At 40.2% G+C, this 15572-nt stretch overlaps 1 protein-coding gene across 4 annotated transcripts in view; it reads right to left on the reverse strand.

Moving 5' to 3' along the window:
* Nucleotides 1–15572, reverse strand: part of ALKBH8 (alkB homolog 8, tRNA methyltransferase) — a 49920-nt gene that overhangs the window by 12634 nt on the left and 21714 nt on the right. For all 4 annotated transcript variants that reach the window (XM_037375870.1, XM_037375869.1, XM_037375871.1 and 1 more), the window contains exon 8: nt 2649–2755. In XM_037375870.1, the coding sequence (XP_037231767.1) occupies nt 2649–2755 (107 nt within the window). The remainder of the gene's footprint in view (nt 1–2648; nt 2756–15572) is intronic.

Consider the following 15572-nt stretch of genomic DNA (forward strand, 5'->3'; position numbering starts at 1 on the left):
CTTCTGCCTAGAAATCAGGAAGCAGCACATTGACACTCCACCCAGATACTGCAAAAAGGAGACATCTCCTTAGGGCAGCCATGGAAAGGAGGGAATCTAATAAAGAACTGCCTTATTCACAGCAGATGGCTATGATGAAATCATCAGCTGATGATTCCGAAGACTCCCTGGACAGGAGAGCTTCAAATTCCAAGTCTGCAGATTTTCTATTTGATTATCTTTTGTATCTGTAGCAATAAGCTAAGCGTATCAGCTAATATGTTCAGAAATAAGTCTTCTTTTTCAAGTTCTAGTTTCAACCTACATAATTTCCTTTTGCTGACATTACAAGCAAAACTCTAGATAAAGGCTGGGCTAAAAACAGTGTTCCCAATGTAAAAAATAAAATGCTGCACATTCTCTTGCTTGACACAGAGTTATTTACTACTGTAGTGTCAGGAATGGTGTTTTGCCAGATTACACAACCAAAACCAAACCTCATCAGAAAAGCTGTAATTTTACTTTCACCTATGAGACAAGAAGAGCACGTATCTTTTACTATCTTTGATGACACTGTACAGTTTATTTCTTAACCATATGTTTCTCTTTCAGAGTGAACAGAACAAAAAGCCTTTTCCTGTGCACTTTCTTGACAGGGTCAAAATGAAGTCTCTTAATTCCCTTGGCATCCAAATATACACAATGAAAACACTTCCTGAATAATTCCAAAGCTGAACCTTTTGCTCTCTAATTTAACTTAGGAATAGATAAAAGGCATCACAGATGATCTTAAATACATCCTGACATTATGTATGCAAGTGAATTAACTACACTTGCTCACTGGATGATTAATCTTGACTACAATACTATGCTCCACTAACATGATGGAAAGCTTACTGCAGCTGAGTATCTTGACCCGCTAGTGCCTTTAAAAATATACAGGAAAACTATTTTTAGGAAAAGTGGACAAGCACCAGGACAGGAATAACTTACACATGAGTAGAAACATCTAGAATCTTCATTTTAGATGTAGTTTGTCATCAGTTCTTGAAAGACAACCACCATTTGAAGACACAAGTGAGTTAAGTAATAATTACATTCCATTTCTTAGTAGGCAGGTACACTACCCCAGTTTGGATGTCTGCTAGCAATTACTGCAAGTGCCCTGCATGCAACCTGCCCCCTCCTGGGAGTTTGACTACCCAGGGCCAGCTTGGGAAAAGCAGAGCTGATGGCCTCAGAAAAAGCTGTCATAAAGACAGCCAAAAGCCTCAGCAAGGGCCACCTCTCGTCCCCTGGGAGCTACTTTTAAACAGAGGCTGTCTCACAGGGCCTTGCCCCAGCTACAGCCCCACATGCATCCCCAGCTCTGTCTGCACAGCCACTGCCCCGCTGATGCGGGTGAATGCACCCCAACCTGGCCTCAGCCCAGCCCCATGGAGCTGCCTGATCCCAGCACTGGCGACTGCCCCCCAGCTCCCCTGGCCAGCAACGTCACTGACATGGAAACTGCACTATGTTCTCAGTGTTGCAGATATTCTTTCCAAATAATAACTGACAGTGTTTGACGGGACAGAATAAGAAGCTTGTAACACTGGTATCTGTGTTCAGTCTTGTATACCAAAGGACTTAGCTGCCCTGGGCTTCTATAAACAATGCACATCAGAAGTACCAGCTGCTTTTTATAACTATTTAATTTAATGAGGGAATATACAGGTGGTGTAAGCATTCCGTAACAATGAACAATGTAAAGGTCATTGGGGAGTGTATATTCACCCTTCTTCATAATACAAATTAACCAGTAAAATTAAAAGGCAAAAAATCTTGTGGCAAGAAAAGGATTTGATGTTTAATTTATACAGAATGTAATTACTGTCTCCAATTGACTATTGTAACCAGTGACGGCTTGGGTCAAAGCAAGAAATGTTTACCATGGGCATTTCTGTCCAATATGAGGGTTTCCATATTCTGCGGAAGTGCACTACTGTCACTCTCAGAGCTTGCCAAGATTTTAGCCTTCTTACCAATTTCAGCGCTCCTATTGTAAGTATCTCCCAGCAGTGCATGACTTAAAAAGCACATATTTAAACTCTGCAATAAGCAAAGCCTCAAAAGACATATTTCAAGATATCTCTTTTCCAGGATCCCAAACCTGCTCAGTACAATACAGCCTTATCACTAGTTACAGTGTCCCTAAAGCAGCTGGGAAGAGCTCAGGAAGACTCCCCTTTGCCACCCTCATGCCCTCTGTGAAGGGGAATTCAGTCTCTTAAACCAGCCCTTCGCATATGTGATCCAAAGGGAAAAGCGGCGAGTTAAAAAGAGAAAGAAAATGGTGAAGCTAATTGTACTACAATCAATTCTTCACCACCTCAGAATCATTGAGGATTTTCACACCACAGATGTAAGCAAGAACAATTTCCAAGCTAAGCTTCACTTGTGACAGCAGTAGGAAACTGCAGCTCAGGCACTGGCAATTAGCTTCCTAAAATTCCCAGTTTCTTCAGTTTTAACCTGAGCAGTATCTGACCAGAGGAGCGAATTTGTATATCAATTATAGAACTTGGTTTCTCTCAGACTAATTTTAAACACAGAATGTCATTAACAAAGCAAAAAAACAACATATATTATTCTTCTGTTATCAGCAGTTCAGGGACTCTTACACATACCCATGTGTCCACAGGTATCTGGATTCTCCAGCCATCACCAATAAACTGCATCGGGGCAGCATAACTGCCACTGTATGGCCATCAGGGTGTTTGAAATCCATTACAATCTAAAAAGAAACAAAACCAGCCACCATGAAAGAGCATGACTTACAGAGCTTCATATACATGCCAGGCATTCTCAAGTCATAGCTTTATTTGCCTTTTCAATGTGTTCATCAGAACATTGTCATGAAACACATACATTATTTCCTAGGGATGCAAAAGCCTCTAAGTCTCTGTCCTTAAGATCTCTCCTTTTCAGCACTGTATTCGAAAGTCTGAGGCAGTCACACATATATGTGTATATATAATTAAATTACTAAAAATATTTTTTTTCTTTTTACAATAATAACTTTCTTCGTGAGAACACAGTAGCACCATTTAACCTCTGTGTGTACCTGTGAGGTAGAAAAGAATTACTATCCCTCAACTAAAGGCAACTGCACAAGAGTAGAAGAGGGCTCACCTGCTGTAATTCAGGCATCCGAAAGTTAGGTATCTGGGCTATGGCAGTCAGCTACTGCCTTTTTGTGAAGTCTATGCAGAGAGAGACAAGTATCTCCACAGAGTGATTCATCCTAGTCTAAAAAAAAAGAACTAGGTGATGTGGAATGACCCTATGCCCTCTAGAAATGTCTATCCATTCACAGCAGATTGAGCAGAGCAGTTAAGTCAGAGTTAGATACATAACATTTACATAACCAGCATCAGGTGAGAGAAATAATTTCCAACCTGCCTACATTCTTGGAGGTTTGCAGCACAAGCACATGCGGTCTCCCAAGATCCTAACTAACATGCCAACTCCCAGACCATCCTTTTTATTATTTGCCACCTGGCTTCTAGCCATGGCAATATATAGAGGTAAAGCTTTCAGCTTTATTCCAATTTCACAGCCCAGATGGCAGTGCTACATTTTGCTTCTGCTTGGGCTAGGAATGTTATCCTTTTACATTTCCCAAGCGAGAGAAACTCCTGCTGTGGAAAATAAGGAGCAGGTCATTTAAACAAGCCAAATGAGTTACAGCAGGCTTACCAAAAAAGAGAAGTGGTCAAAAACTATCTAAGTCGGTGGTTCCAGCTACACTGCAGAATTAGCACGATGGAAGTGCTGCCACTTGATTTGTAATCTACTAAGTACGCAATTTAAAAGCATACTTACTACAGTATGCCAGATTGAAACAAATTAAGCAGTTTTGCTTCTGCATACAGATGCATTTAACAGAGAAAACAGTGGTGCAATGATCAGTCATTCAGCACAAAAAAACCAGCAAGACAGAGACTGAGTAAGTAAGACTTTTAAACACTAAAAGTTACCACTTACAACATTTACTATTTAATGTTGTGCACAGCAGAGCAAACTAAAATGGCATTTACGTTTTTAGGAAAATTTATTTACGCGGTAGTACCACCCACAAAGAGTGACACAGCTTTTCCTGTTGAACTAATTAAATTTAAGGCAAGAAATGATGGGTGAAACAGTAGGGCTGAAAGGGGAAGAGAGAGATGAGGGAACAGGAATAAAGCCTGATTAATGATTATGAAACATTTAAACTGCTACACAAATAGAGGAATGGCAGCTAATGTACTCCTTCCCTTGCACTTCGCAATTTCTTTTAGGTATCTTCCAAGAAGCATGGGGTGAAGAAGGAGAAAACACAGAGGCTTTATAGATCTGATGGGGAAGCTGTCCCATAAAGCATGACTAGGTGCAAGCCTCTGTAAAAAGTTGTAGCTATCTGGCAAGGCAAAGATACCAGGGGATAACTAATCAGGACCAGCAAGTAAGGAAAGGAAAAGCATGTAAAGAAGTTGGGGGGGAGGTGGGGGTGTGCAGTGTGTGTGAGAAGTGGTTGGGTGACGTGTGGAATATCTCAGCCTGTCATTTGCACCTCTGGCCTACTGCTGTTGGGGGACAGGTGTGAGAGGACAAGATAAAGTCTGGGATCTTCAGAAGTATGGCAGAAAAAACTCAACATGAGACTACGCAGATTCCTTCCTAGAGGCTCAGTTACCCCACTGCCCTCTTTCTGGGTCTATCGGAGATGATGTTCAAGAGCTGCACTTTCTCCAAGAGTCAATGAGGAGGCATCTACGGTGTTCCCTACGCTTCCAGTTCCCATCTCCCTCCAGGGCCTGAAAGAGGACCTTGCTCCCTTTTATTTCTGTGCAGCAGGCTGGGGATTCTATATGAAGCAGCAGGAAACAGTTCCTCCAGCTCTCTGCCTTCTCTGTTGCTTTACTTCATGCATCTCCAGTTCCTTTTCCCCCACCAACTGTATGGCTCCAAAGTCTCCTCACAGAAGATGCTCTTCAAATGCTGTACTGTTAACAACTGTGCATCCAAACCAGCAGCGGTTCAGAGCGATCTATAACAGATAGCACACTGGGAATGACAGGCCATGAAACTATCCTGGTAGCTGGATTTTCAGGCAAAACTAGCAGGAAAATAGACAGTAAAAGAGAAGAGCGTGTCCTCCCTGGCTGAATTTCAGCTACGCTAGGCCAACAAGCAATATGTGAAATAATTTCTGATGGTGCAGAATTTGAGACTGAAAAGCAGGACATTATCTATGTAACATCTGTCAAGTCTAGTCCTCACCAGCACAGGATCCCAGCCCTATCCCTGCTCCCTGCTTTCCTGGGGAGGAAAAGCTTCTGTACTATGATCTCACACTGTGTGGTTGCTTCCCTTCTAAATACATTTCATCCTTATGACAAGCCGTGATAATTTAGGGAGGAAAATATAAATAAAGGATTAATTTACTTGCAATGGGCAATGTCATTAAGTAATTAGCAATAATGAGAAGAGTCAAAAATCCAAATCCAAAAGTGACTTCTGCTTATGAAGCAGGGAACCCCAGCTAGAATATATTAACATTTTGCAGTTTATCTGTTTATCTATTAACAACAAATCTGACATTGCAATTCAGACAATCAAATGTGAAGAACCCACTGCGAACACCTTAAGAAAATTAGCACAATTCCCACATTTTATTCCTTTATCTATAATAACTGCACTTGATTGCTTAAAAAAAAAAAAGCAAGCAAGAATACTTCTATCCCTTGTTTACAGTACAGTAAGAACATTTAACCCAGAAAGGTTTTTGAAGAACTCGGCTCTTATCTCTGACAAGCCTATTTCTGACTGAAGTAGATAACATTCCCACACTCCTATATGTGTCTTTATTCTGGGAGAACATTCTAAATTGTCACTGTCACACACACACACACACACAAGATTAACGCATTTGGTCCTCTTTTTAATTTACTAAGGATTCACAATCAATAAAGCAACTCTGCCACTGCTGAATCTATCTGCTTCATGACAGCTTTGCTCCACAGAAGCTATTTCCAATTACTATTTTCGTTTTTACCCTTTTTCTTTTAGATGGCAGTCAATAAAGATCAAATTTCCAGCTAGCCCACAGCACATCATTCAGGGATTACATTCAAAAAATAAAGATAGCAGATGCTTTCATCTTCTACAGCTTCCACCTTCTTTATTTGTACTATGGAAAAAGTGTCTCTATACCAAAAAAACTTAAAAGAAACAAGCATCTAGTAATACCTACTTGTGGTTTTAAATAACTTGTGATGCCAGGTTATTTGAGAGCATTCATAATGAAGGAGCATATGAAGCAGTAAACAGCTTTCAAGGATGGGTAAACATCAAAGCAAAGGGACACCCACATGACAAATATTGCTCCTGTGGCATAAAACACAGCTAGATGCAAAACCCAGAAGAGAATCCAAAGAAAAGAAAAAGGGAAGACAGTATGGGGTTTTTAACTCCTCAGGAATGAGAAGTCTGCACCACCTGTCAATGCAATGGTACTGCACTTCATGAAAGAGCAGGAGGATCAAGGTGAACGACCAGTCTATCAAATAAGTAATGATCCAAAAGCAAAACAGAAATAATGCAACAGGGCTATAAGGCCAATGTCAATAAGGATTTCACTGCTACAGTATGAAACACCACCTTTCTAAGCTTTGTCTCTGATGCAATTTGTATTTGATGTTAATAGACCACCTTAGACAAAACATACTCTAAAGCTAAAAAAACCCACAGTGTGCAACGTCTCTGACATTATTTACTGAATTTACAGAGAGAAAATACACATTATCAACCTACAGTTTACCACATGTGAAACAGATGAAAAAGAATGCCTACTTCAAAGGCAGCGGAGAGGTTTAAAGCCCACACGCAGAGCTTGAACAACAGTGGGGCTCCATCACAGGACTGAGGCAATCAATTAATAATACACAGTGCCTTTCACTGCAAAAAACATTCTACATTCCAAAATTTGGACCTCAGAAAAATGCTGGATTTTAACGGGAAAGAGAATGGGATTATCTTCTCCGAATAATCCAAGTCATAGGAAATCTATCTTATGTAACCTATGCTGATATTTACATCCTGTATCACGGTCTCTAGCCATACTTCAGAAAGTGAGTGCAATGCTGACAATCATGATGATGAAATATTTCAGCACTGCCTACCTCAAAAACCTTTCAGTACATGCATAGGCCTGCCCTATATCAGATTTACTCCAAAGCATATATCACCTCTTGCTAAGCCTGTTTATCTGCTTACACAATATCGTGATGGCTAGTCAAATGCTTAATATACTTACTAGGTTTTCTTTCTTCAAAAATTGTATTCCGTTTTCTATCCATGCAATGCACTATTATCTTCCTAAATTTTCTGTGTCATTTTTAAGTATCTATATATTTCTTCCTCTTAATTGCAGTCTAGCATATGAAAGCTTAAAACCTATTTCAGTATATGGACAATACTTCCATCTTTTCTCTCTGAGGTCTCACCTTGTTGTGATTTTCTTGGTAACTCCGAAGAGGAGAGTGCATCCACTGAACACCACACCAGTATCTCTCTAGCTATTATGTATGCTAATGACTCAATTATACAAATTCTCATGTTGTGTGTACTCTGTTCACAAGAAGAAGAAAACTACTGCAATTACCAAGCTAAGTCCTCTTGGGTGAAGGAGCTTCCAATCCTTTGCAGGCCTTGTAGCTGGCTGGAATATACAGCTAGCTGCAATATACACCATTCCCCTTTTGTACCTGGGGATGCATCTCTTGAGGTTCACCAATGCTAAGTTATCAGTCACTCCACTATCTGGATGCCGGCTCCTTACAGTATCCAACAAGGCAGCTGCTCTACCCAGCTTCAGCAGAGGTTGGGATGCTGGTGACGCTTCTGGAAGCATCACACCAACTTCTGACTGCCGCTGTTCCCACTCCAAGGGCTCTTCCTGTTGCTACAAAATTTTATGGTTCACTTATACATCTTCTCAAGCTGACTGACCCTCCTTTGTTTCAAAAGCCTCTTTGTAAATCCAGGGTTACTGTTTAATCTTGCTGATTGAACGGCCAGACTAAAAGGAAGAACAGAACAAACCTAATCAATTAAAGACTACCTATCAAATATTCAAGTTTCTGCTAATTCTAAAAGTATCAAGTTTCTTTTGTACGTCAGGACATTACCTGTGGCCTTTGTACCTTCCCAGATGTAAAAACCTGTGTAAAAACTCAATGTTGAATATCAGACTTTCGAACCCTGCAGTAAAAAGCAATAGTCACATTACCACTGCTTCCTCCTCTTGTCACCACAGGTATGAATTTTTCTTTTCCAGAAAAGGCTATCCAATCCCAGCATATGACCTTGATGTTCTTTTGTGAATCCAGAGACAAAGACTCAGTCAAGTTCTCAACAACATCCAGTTTATTCAATTTTGCTAACATTCCATTTTCATCCTTTAATAAATTGCCTCCCTAACTCTTAGCTTAAAATCTTTTCGGACACAGAATGCAAGAGGCTAATGCTGTTAGTCTTCATTTAATTTTTTTTTTATTGACTTAGCTTCCTCTGCAATATTTTCCATTCTTTCAGTCATATTTCTTCCCTCACATCTGTGTGTACTGCTACACTGACATACAGGGAACTGCATCCACCTACACCAGGGCAGAACATGCCCTAAATCCATGAAATCATTCATTTTCCTTTCCAAAGGAAAGGAAACTTCCAAAATTTTGCAGAACTTGCTCTCTAACAGAGTACAGTTCAGTGGAAGAACACAAGAAGACTCTTACACATCCTGATCCTAGTGGCCTCCAGAGGGCTCAATCTATTCAAGATATGAACCCCAGACATCACAAGAAAGCACTTCTGCATCCTCAAACACATCTCTTCTGACTTGCACTTAATATATTAGTCTATGTCCTGAAAGCAAATAATCCATGTTTAGATGTCTAATGCTGTATCAAACATGATCTGACATTTACAGGAATCTGGCACGCACATCTACGTACATGGTGTTGTGGCGTATCTGTAATTCTTTCACACATTAACAACTTGCAAGTTCAAGAAATTTGCAATATTTAAGTAGAAAAGGAAACACTTCAGGGTTCAAAAAAAGTGTATCACCTCTTTAAATCATTTATCATTTACAAATATCTGTGGAAACACACATGTTTATCAGTTATTTCCATGTTACCAAGATTGCAGACACCTGCACCAGGACTCTCTTCAGCCATAATTTTATTTCCGTGCCATCCTACCTGTATATTTATCATCCTGTCATTGACGACTGTAAGCTTTAATTGCAAGTTTTCTACAACAGAAGTGGTGTAAGGGACTGTGAATAAGGCCTCCACATAACACAAACAATAATTGATACAGGACAAACCAGGCCTTTGTTGAGTAACACCGCCAAACATGGAATAAAACACCTATGGTCACCACATTCGTTTACAGGAAAGACAACCTGGAACGCTGACACTCAGGGTATATACTCACACCATGTACTAGTGGGGCACAGACCCACCAGCTGTTGTATAACAGCCCAAGTCCTTACACGTTCTGGGTATTTCAAGACATAGGTAAAATATGCTGCACGTTCATTATCCTGTATGGTGGAAAACTGTCTGCCCTCACCCTCTACAAACACTGGGGTTGTTCGTCAGACCTTAATCTCCTCTGCGAGTCTCGGCTTTCTGCTTATAATGCTTATAACGCTGTACAGAAATCCAAGCTAACTCTAAGTCATAGGGTGGGAATAGTCAATTCAGTTCAAGATTAAGACATCTACATTTGGGCATGGATTTTTAAGACTCCTATTAGGGAACTGAAACCTGTGAAACCAGACACTAGATGACTAGTTCAGTGTGAGCTGAATCACCCCCTAGGCTGGACTGACTCAACCCCCATTGATTATAAAAAAGCTCAGGCATGCAGGGCACACAGACTTGTAAACACTAAAATTTCAGTATCTTAATCCTGAACTGAATGCCACTGACACCAAGTTATTTAATAAGGCACCCCAAGTATGGATTCAGCAGATGCATCAACTCTGTTTAAAACAGTCCTGCCTTAATTAAAACCTCTTCCTGCATCATCATCACTATAATCTTGCCCTCTATGTACTGAGAGAGGAGTACGGAAACAGTCCAGTGCCAAGTATCTGTAATTCAAAAGGATGAAATGTTGATTTTACTCAGTTTGAGTTTGAAACAAACGTCAACCAGCCCTTCTCACAACTCCCTGTAACAACCATCTCAGAGACCATTACAGTACCAGAGAATTGCCAGACTGTAAGACATGCAAATTGTGCCTGCCCAAACATTCTTGCATCATACCTCACAAGAGCTGACAAGACACAGTTCATAAATCTATTACTACAGAAACTACCACATGGCCTGTTTCTTAATTCTCTACATCTTCACTGTAAAAGGAAAATCTACTGAGGAACAAAGATCTGTGCATGAATTCACAGAAATGCCTTAAATACATAAGAAAAAGTCATTCCTTAGCAGATAAAAGCATATATCTCGCTCTCAAAAAAAAAAAGAAGGAAAAAAAAGGAACACAAAAAAACCAACCAAACAAAGAAGGAACAAAAGCCATCTTCTTGGTTAATGACATCTCCTAGAGCCATGAAGTGTAATTCAAAATACAGCATGACACAAAGATCCCTTTGTAATCATTTGAAGAAAACCACTTTATCAACCCATGCAATTGCTATGCTTCACCCCACAGGAGCATCACACATCTGATGTATATGTATTATTTTAAAGAAGGTAAAACAATCAAATAGGAAAAACACATTTTGAAGTTTAAATAGGTGGTACTCCAACAATGCTTATCTTCACCACAAGCAACCTCATCTTTTTCTTCTCTCACTCCCTCAATCTGCTTCATTAGCCCAATAAGTGTCTTCACATAATGCAGCCAAAATTTATATGAAAGGGCTCTACCAGGGCCTCAGCATCTGGCCCTGAATTTACAATGCCTTACATGAACGTGCAGTGCAGAGACATACGCGATAACAGAGGAAAAGGAACAAGAACACCTTACAAGGAATTAAGTGTCCAGTTTCCACTGCTTTCAGCTGCACCATCAACCCTGGTTTGTTCCAACCACTCTTCTGTTGCCCCAGCAAACAGACCAGAGCTTCACCTGCAGTGCCCCTGCACTGTACCAAGAGGCTGCCTGCCTACTTGCTTCTCCACTAAGAAGCACCACACCTCTCCCCCTAGCCCTGAATCAGAATCTTCCTGTCAAGTGTATCAGCATCACAAGTTTGACAGCTCTGGCTCCAGCATGCTTTTAACCACTCTAAATTGCCAGTTCCTCAGTGAAAATTTCCAGAGTCAACTCTACTGGAAGAGCTCTGTGGAGAAACTCCTCCTGAAACACTCAACATAACTGGAAAGAAAAACAGAAACAGAACATTGCAGCATGCAAAATGCTCACATTTGTAAAGGTATTATAAAAGCAGACAGACTTCAAACCCCATCTGCTACACTTAGTGGTAATATAAAAGCCCAGTTTCAAAGCTGAGAGAGACAACACATCACAGCAGGAACTAAACAAGTTAAGTTTGTTTCTTTGCTTATAGGCTACTTGTGGTTATTATTATTGACTGACAACTACTCAGTTCTACATGAAATTTTCCACAGTCTTAAAATAGGCCCCTACAACAATAGAGATGACATCACTGGCTAATGAAATTAGATTTCTTTATTGAATTCCAGAACCAAAGTACAGCTGAAATACAACAGCTAAAGATAACTATTTTTTAATGCGCCAGAGTTCAGTCTGTTTGCTGTTAATTTGTGACAGACACCAGGATTCTATTTCATGTATCAAGTATTGATCTTCTAAAAATAATATGGGGAACAGAAATAACTTCCACTGATAAGCATCTTGAAAAAATTAACAATTCTTTAAAAAAAAATAATGAAAGTAACTACGCAAACAACAATACAACTTGAAAAACCAGCTGAACTGTGTTTCAAAAGCGACAATCTAAAATATGACCTAAAAATCATTTCAGCTGTAAAAGTATTAATTGAAAAGTAAATTTAAACACTCTTGTCAGTTTTATTCTATTACAATGATCACATTTTTCACAGGAATAAACAGCAACAACTTCATATTTAACAGTTCATTCATCTCACCACCACTGAAAAGTGTATCACAGTGAAGGGTACAATTGGGCAGGGGGAAGTGAAGTGGAACAAGAGGAAAAAAAAAATTTAGTTTTAAAAAGAGCAATTATCATAAATCATAATCTAACTTCTTCCCAAGATTTGTATCTATCTACATATTTTCTACCACATGAAAACCCGTTAGAAATCTCTAGCAATAGCAAGACACTTTTTAGAGCGTACGTTTGCTTCCACTGAAAAATTTAATATCTGTATTTGTCTGTCACAGTAAAGCTGTAACAGCCAGACGTCTGAGAATTGGAAATGGAACGATGCTGCCTCAGCATACAAAATAAGCACATTACAGAAACAGCAAATAGCCTGGAGACAACAGGTCCTGTTAAAACTAAATCAATTTGGTAAAGGAATTATGCAGAAGTTTTCCTTCATTATTTAACAGCCATGACCAGAGTCAGAAAATTGTAATCGCCTGCTGCAGACTTCTAAACGAAACTAAACTTCTAAATTCTAAAATTAAACTTCTAAACTAAAAACACTTCAGAAAGTGCTTCACTCACCATAGGATTTTGGTGTGTTTGTGAGAAAACTAATTGGAACTATATGACATTTTTCATAGCATTTCTCCATGTGATATTGAGTAGACTTAATTTTCAAATTCTTCCTAATTGCTATTTCTTTTCTCCCCCTTTCCACATTCACCTCAGACGCACTGGTGATGCAACTGCCCAGCGGAGTTCAGGAGATAAGAACATTCTTCCCACGTCCCTTTCTCAACACCAACAACTCAAAGAAAACACAGGATGCTAAAAAGAGCAACCAACTGACTAGGAAGAAAGCAGAAAGCAAAGTGGTACAAACCAGGACGAGCTGCAGCTCTGCTTCCCCCTCAGCAGCCAAAATAGTGGACCACATGCCAGAAACATAAAAGTGCTACACAGAATGGAATAAGGCAACTTCCCACCGTAGCAGACCCAGGAGAAACGTCTCAACAAGTCACAGCATATTCTGCAGATCAGAGATCCCACAGCAATTAAACTACAGGCTGCCCTTCCTTCCTCTGCACTGAAGTAGGATTCTAGCCAATTTAAGACTTATTAGCCCTTGCATAGTGGGGAACAGCTTTATGGAAAGGCACAGAAGATAGCAAGTTTCTTTCCTCTGTGGAAAAGAAGGCAGGCTGGTATGAATCCAACAAAAAGGAGACAGGAGATAAAAGATTTCCAGAGCTATTTTCCCAGTACTGGCCCACTGGTAGTAAATGCCAGACCTCTGAGACTCACCACAGGGACAACTTATGCAAAGAGGCACCTGGAAACTATAACGTCTCACCAACACAAAGGGGGAGAAGGGAAAAAAAAAGAAGTATTTTTACATACAGAACTTTAAAATGTAGACTCTGTCATAGCTTAGCTTTGATTTTGTTCCTCCCAAGTAGCTGAGGAGGTAGGGAAGAAGGTAAGTTCTCCACGCTGCTGTCTTGTTTCTCAACAAATTACTGCCACACAGCTTCTAGAGAAATAAAGTATCTTTGTTCTGAGGGCAATTCTGTCCAAAGCTCTTGTTCTAGCATCTCACTGCAAATCAAGATTCATTAGCAAATTCCTACAGCACTTGAGAAACAAATGCTTGCCTGCATTAGTTGCACACACTGAGTGACTTGCTGTTATTACCTTTGGCTAAAATAGGAGTTAGCCTATAAACAACCAAGGCTGTGGAAGGAGGCAATTAGGTATTGCAGGACAGGCTCTCTCTGAACAATTTACATGAAATCTGAGCTTTCAAGATCCTTACAAAGGTTAAAAAAACTGATCAGGTGGAATCATCAGCAGGACACACTGAAATTGTGAACAGAATCCTGTATGCAAATGGAGAAGAGACACACAGCACAGAAATAAAAGCTCAGAACAGTATGTTTACCTTTCCCAGAAAAGACGGTAAGACTATTATAAATATTCCCATGAAGGGCTGCAGGCTTTGATGTTTATCTCAGAGGGCGCAATTCAATGTTCAATCACACCAACAGAAAGTTCTCCCTTGATTCAGATGGGTCTTGTATCTGATCCAAGCTCAATGACAGTACATTATGGTATGACAAAGACAGAAACACTTAGGACATTTATACAGAGTAAATTCAAAGAGGAGCGACAGATTTATGACAACTCATGCATTTAACTTGCAGTGCTCAGGATGCCTTTTACATGGAGAAGCTCTTCAGTAGTTTTCAAAAATGAAATACCACTTCAAATGGCACAAACCAACTAAATCTGGTATACAGCTATAAATATAGTCCCTTAGGGTTCCATTTAAATGATACAGAAACCACTGCAAATCATTATTCTTCAAGAATTGATAAAATCCATGACTATTGTCCTGGTTTCAGCTGGGACAGAGTTAATTTTCTTCTTAGTAGTTAGCACAGTGCTGTGTTTTGGCTGTGATGTGAGTACATGTTGATAGCACACTGATGTTTTTAGTTGTTGCTGAGTGATGTTTATACTAAATCAAGGACTTTTCAGTTCCTTGGGCCCTGCCAGCCAGAGGGCTGGAGGGGCACGGGACATTGGGAGGGGACACAGCCAGGACAGCTGACCCAAGCTGGCCAAAGAGGTATTCCATACCATATGACATCATGTTGAGTATATAAACTGGGGGAAGAAGAAGGAAGGGGGGGACATCTGGCATTATGGCGTTTGTCTTCCCGAGTAACCGTTACCCATGACGGAGCCCTGCTCTCCTGGGGATGGCTGAGCACCTGCCCGCCCAGGGAAGTGGGGAATGAATTCCTTGCTTTGCTTTGCTTGTGTGCGCGGCTTTTGCTTTACCTATGAAATTGTTCTTATCTCAACCCTCGAGTTTTACATTCCTTTCCAATCCTCCTCCCCACCCCTCTGGGTGGCGAGGAGTGAGCAAGCAGCTGCGTAGCGCTTGGTTGCCAGCCAGGGTTAAACCACAACTATATAAAGGGTACAGCTCAAGAAACATGTCTTACGTACCTGAAAAGCACACTGTGGAGCTTCAGCAAACCCAGAAGGCTCACTTGAACAAAAATCTGAACTCAGCATTAGGTTGTAGTGATTAAAATTTTAATGCCTTCCACTTGGTTTAAGAGACATTTTGGTTCTACTATCCAATCTCTTTTTAAATATTGACCACTATTACTACTATTTCACCTACCACAACCATGCTACTAGTATGGACAGAGAAAAAAACCCCCACACTTTGGTATAGCCACTACCAGAGTAATTCCTTAAATAGATAAAGACACTTGCTGCCTTTCCTTAAAAGAAAAAGCAATATAAGTGTAAACAGTAAATTAAACTGAAACAGCACCTAACCAATATAATAAAAATAAGAGCAGGACCACAAAGCTCCATAAAGCTGACACAACAGTATCAAGTGCCTGCCTACCTT

This window comes from Falco rusticolus, chromosome 2 (genome assembly GCF_015220075.1).
Source record: "Falco rusticolus isolate bFalRus1 chromosome 2, bFalRus1.pri, whole genome shotgun sequence".
Taxonomy (NCBI): Eukaryota; Metazoa; Chordata; class Aves; order Falconiformes; family Falconidae; genus Falco; species Falco rusticolus.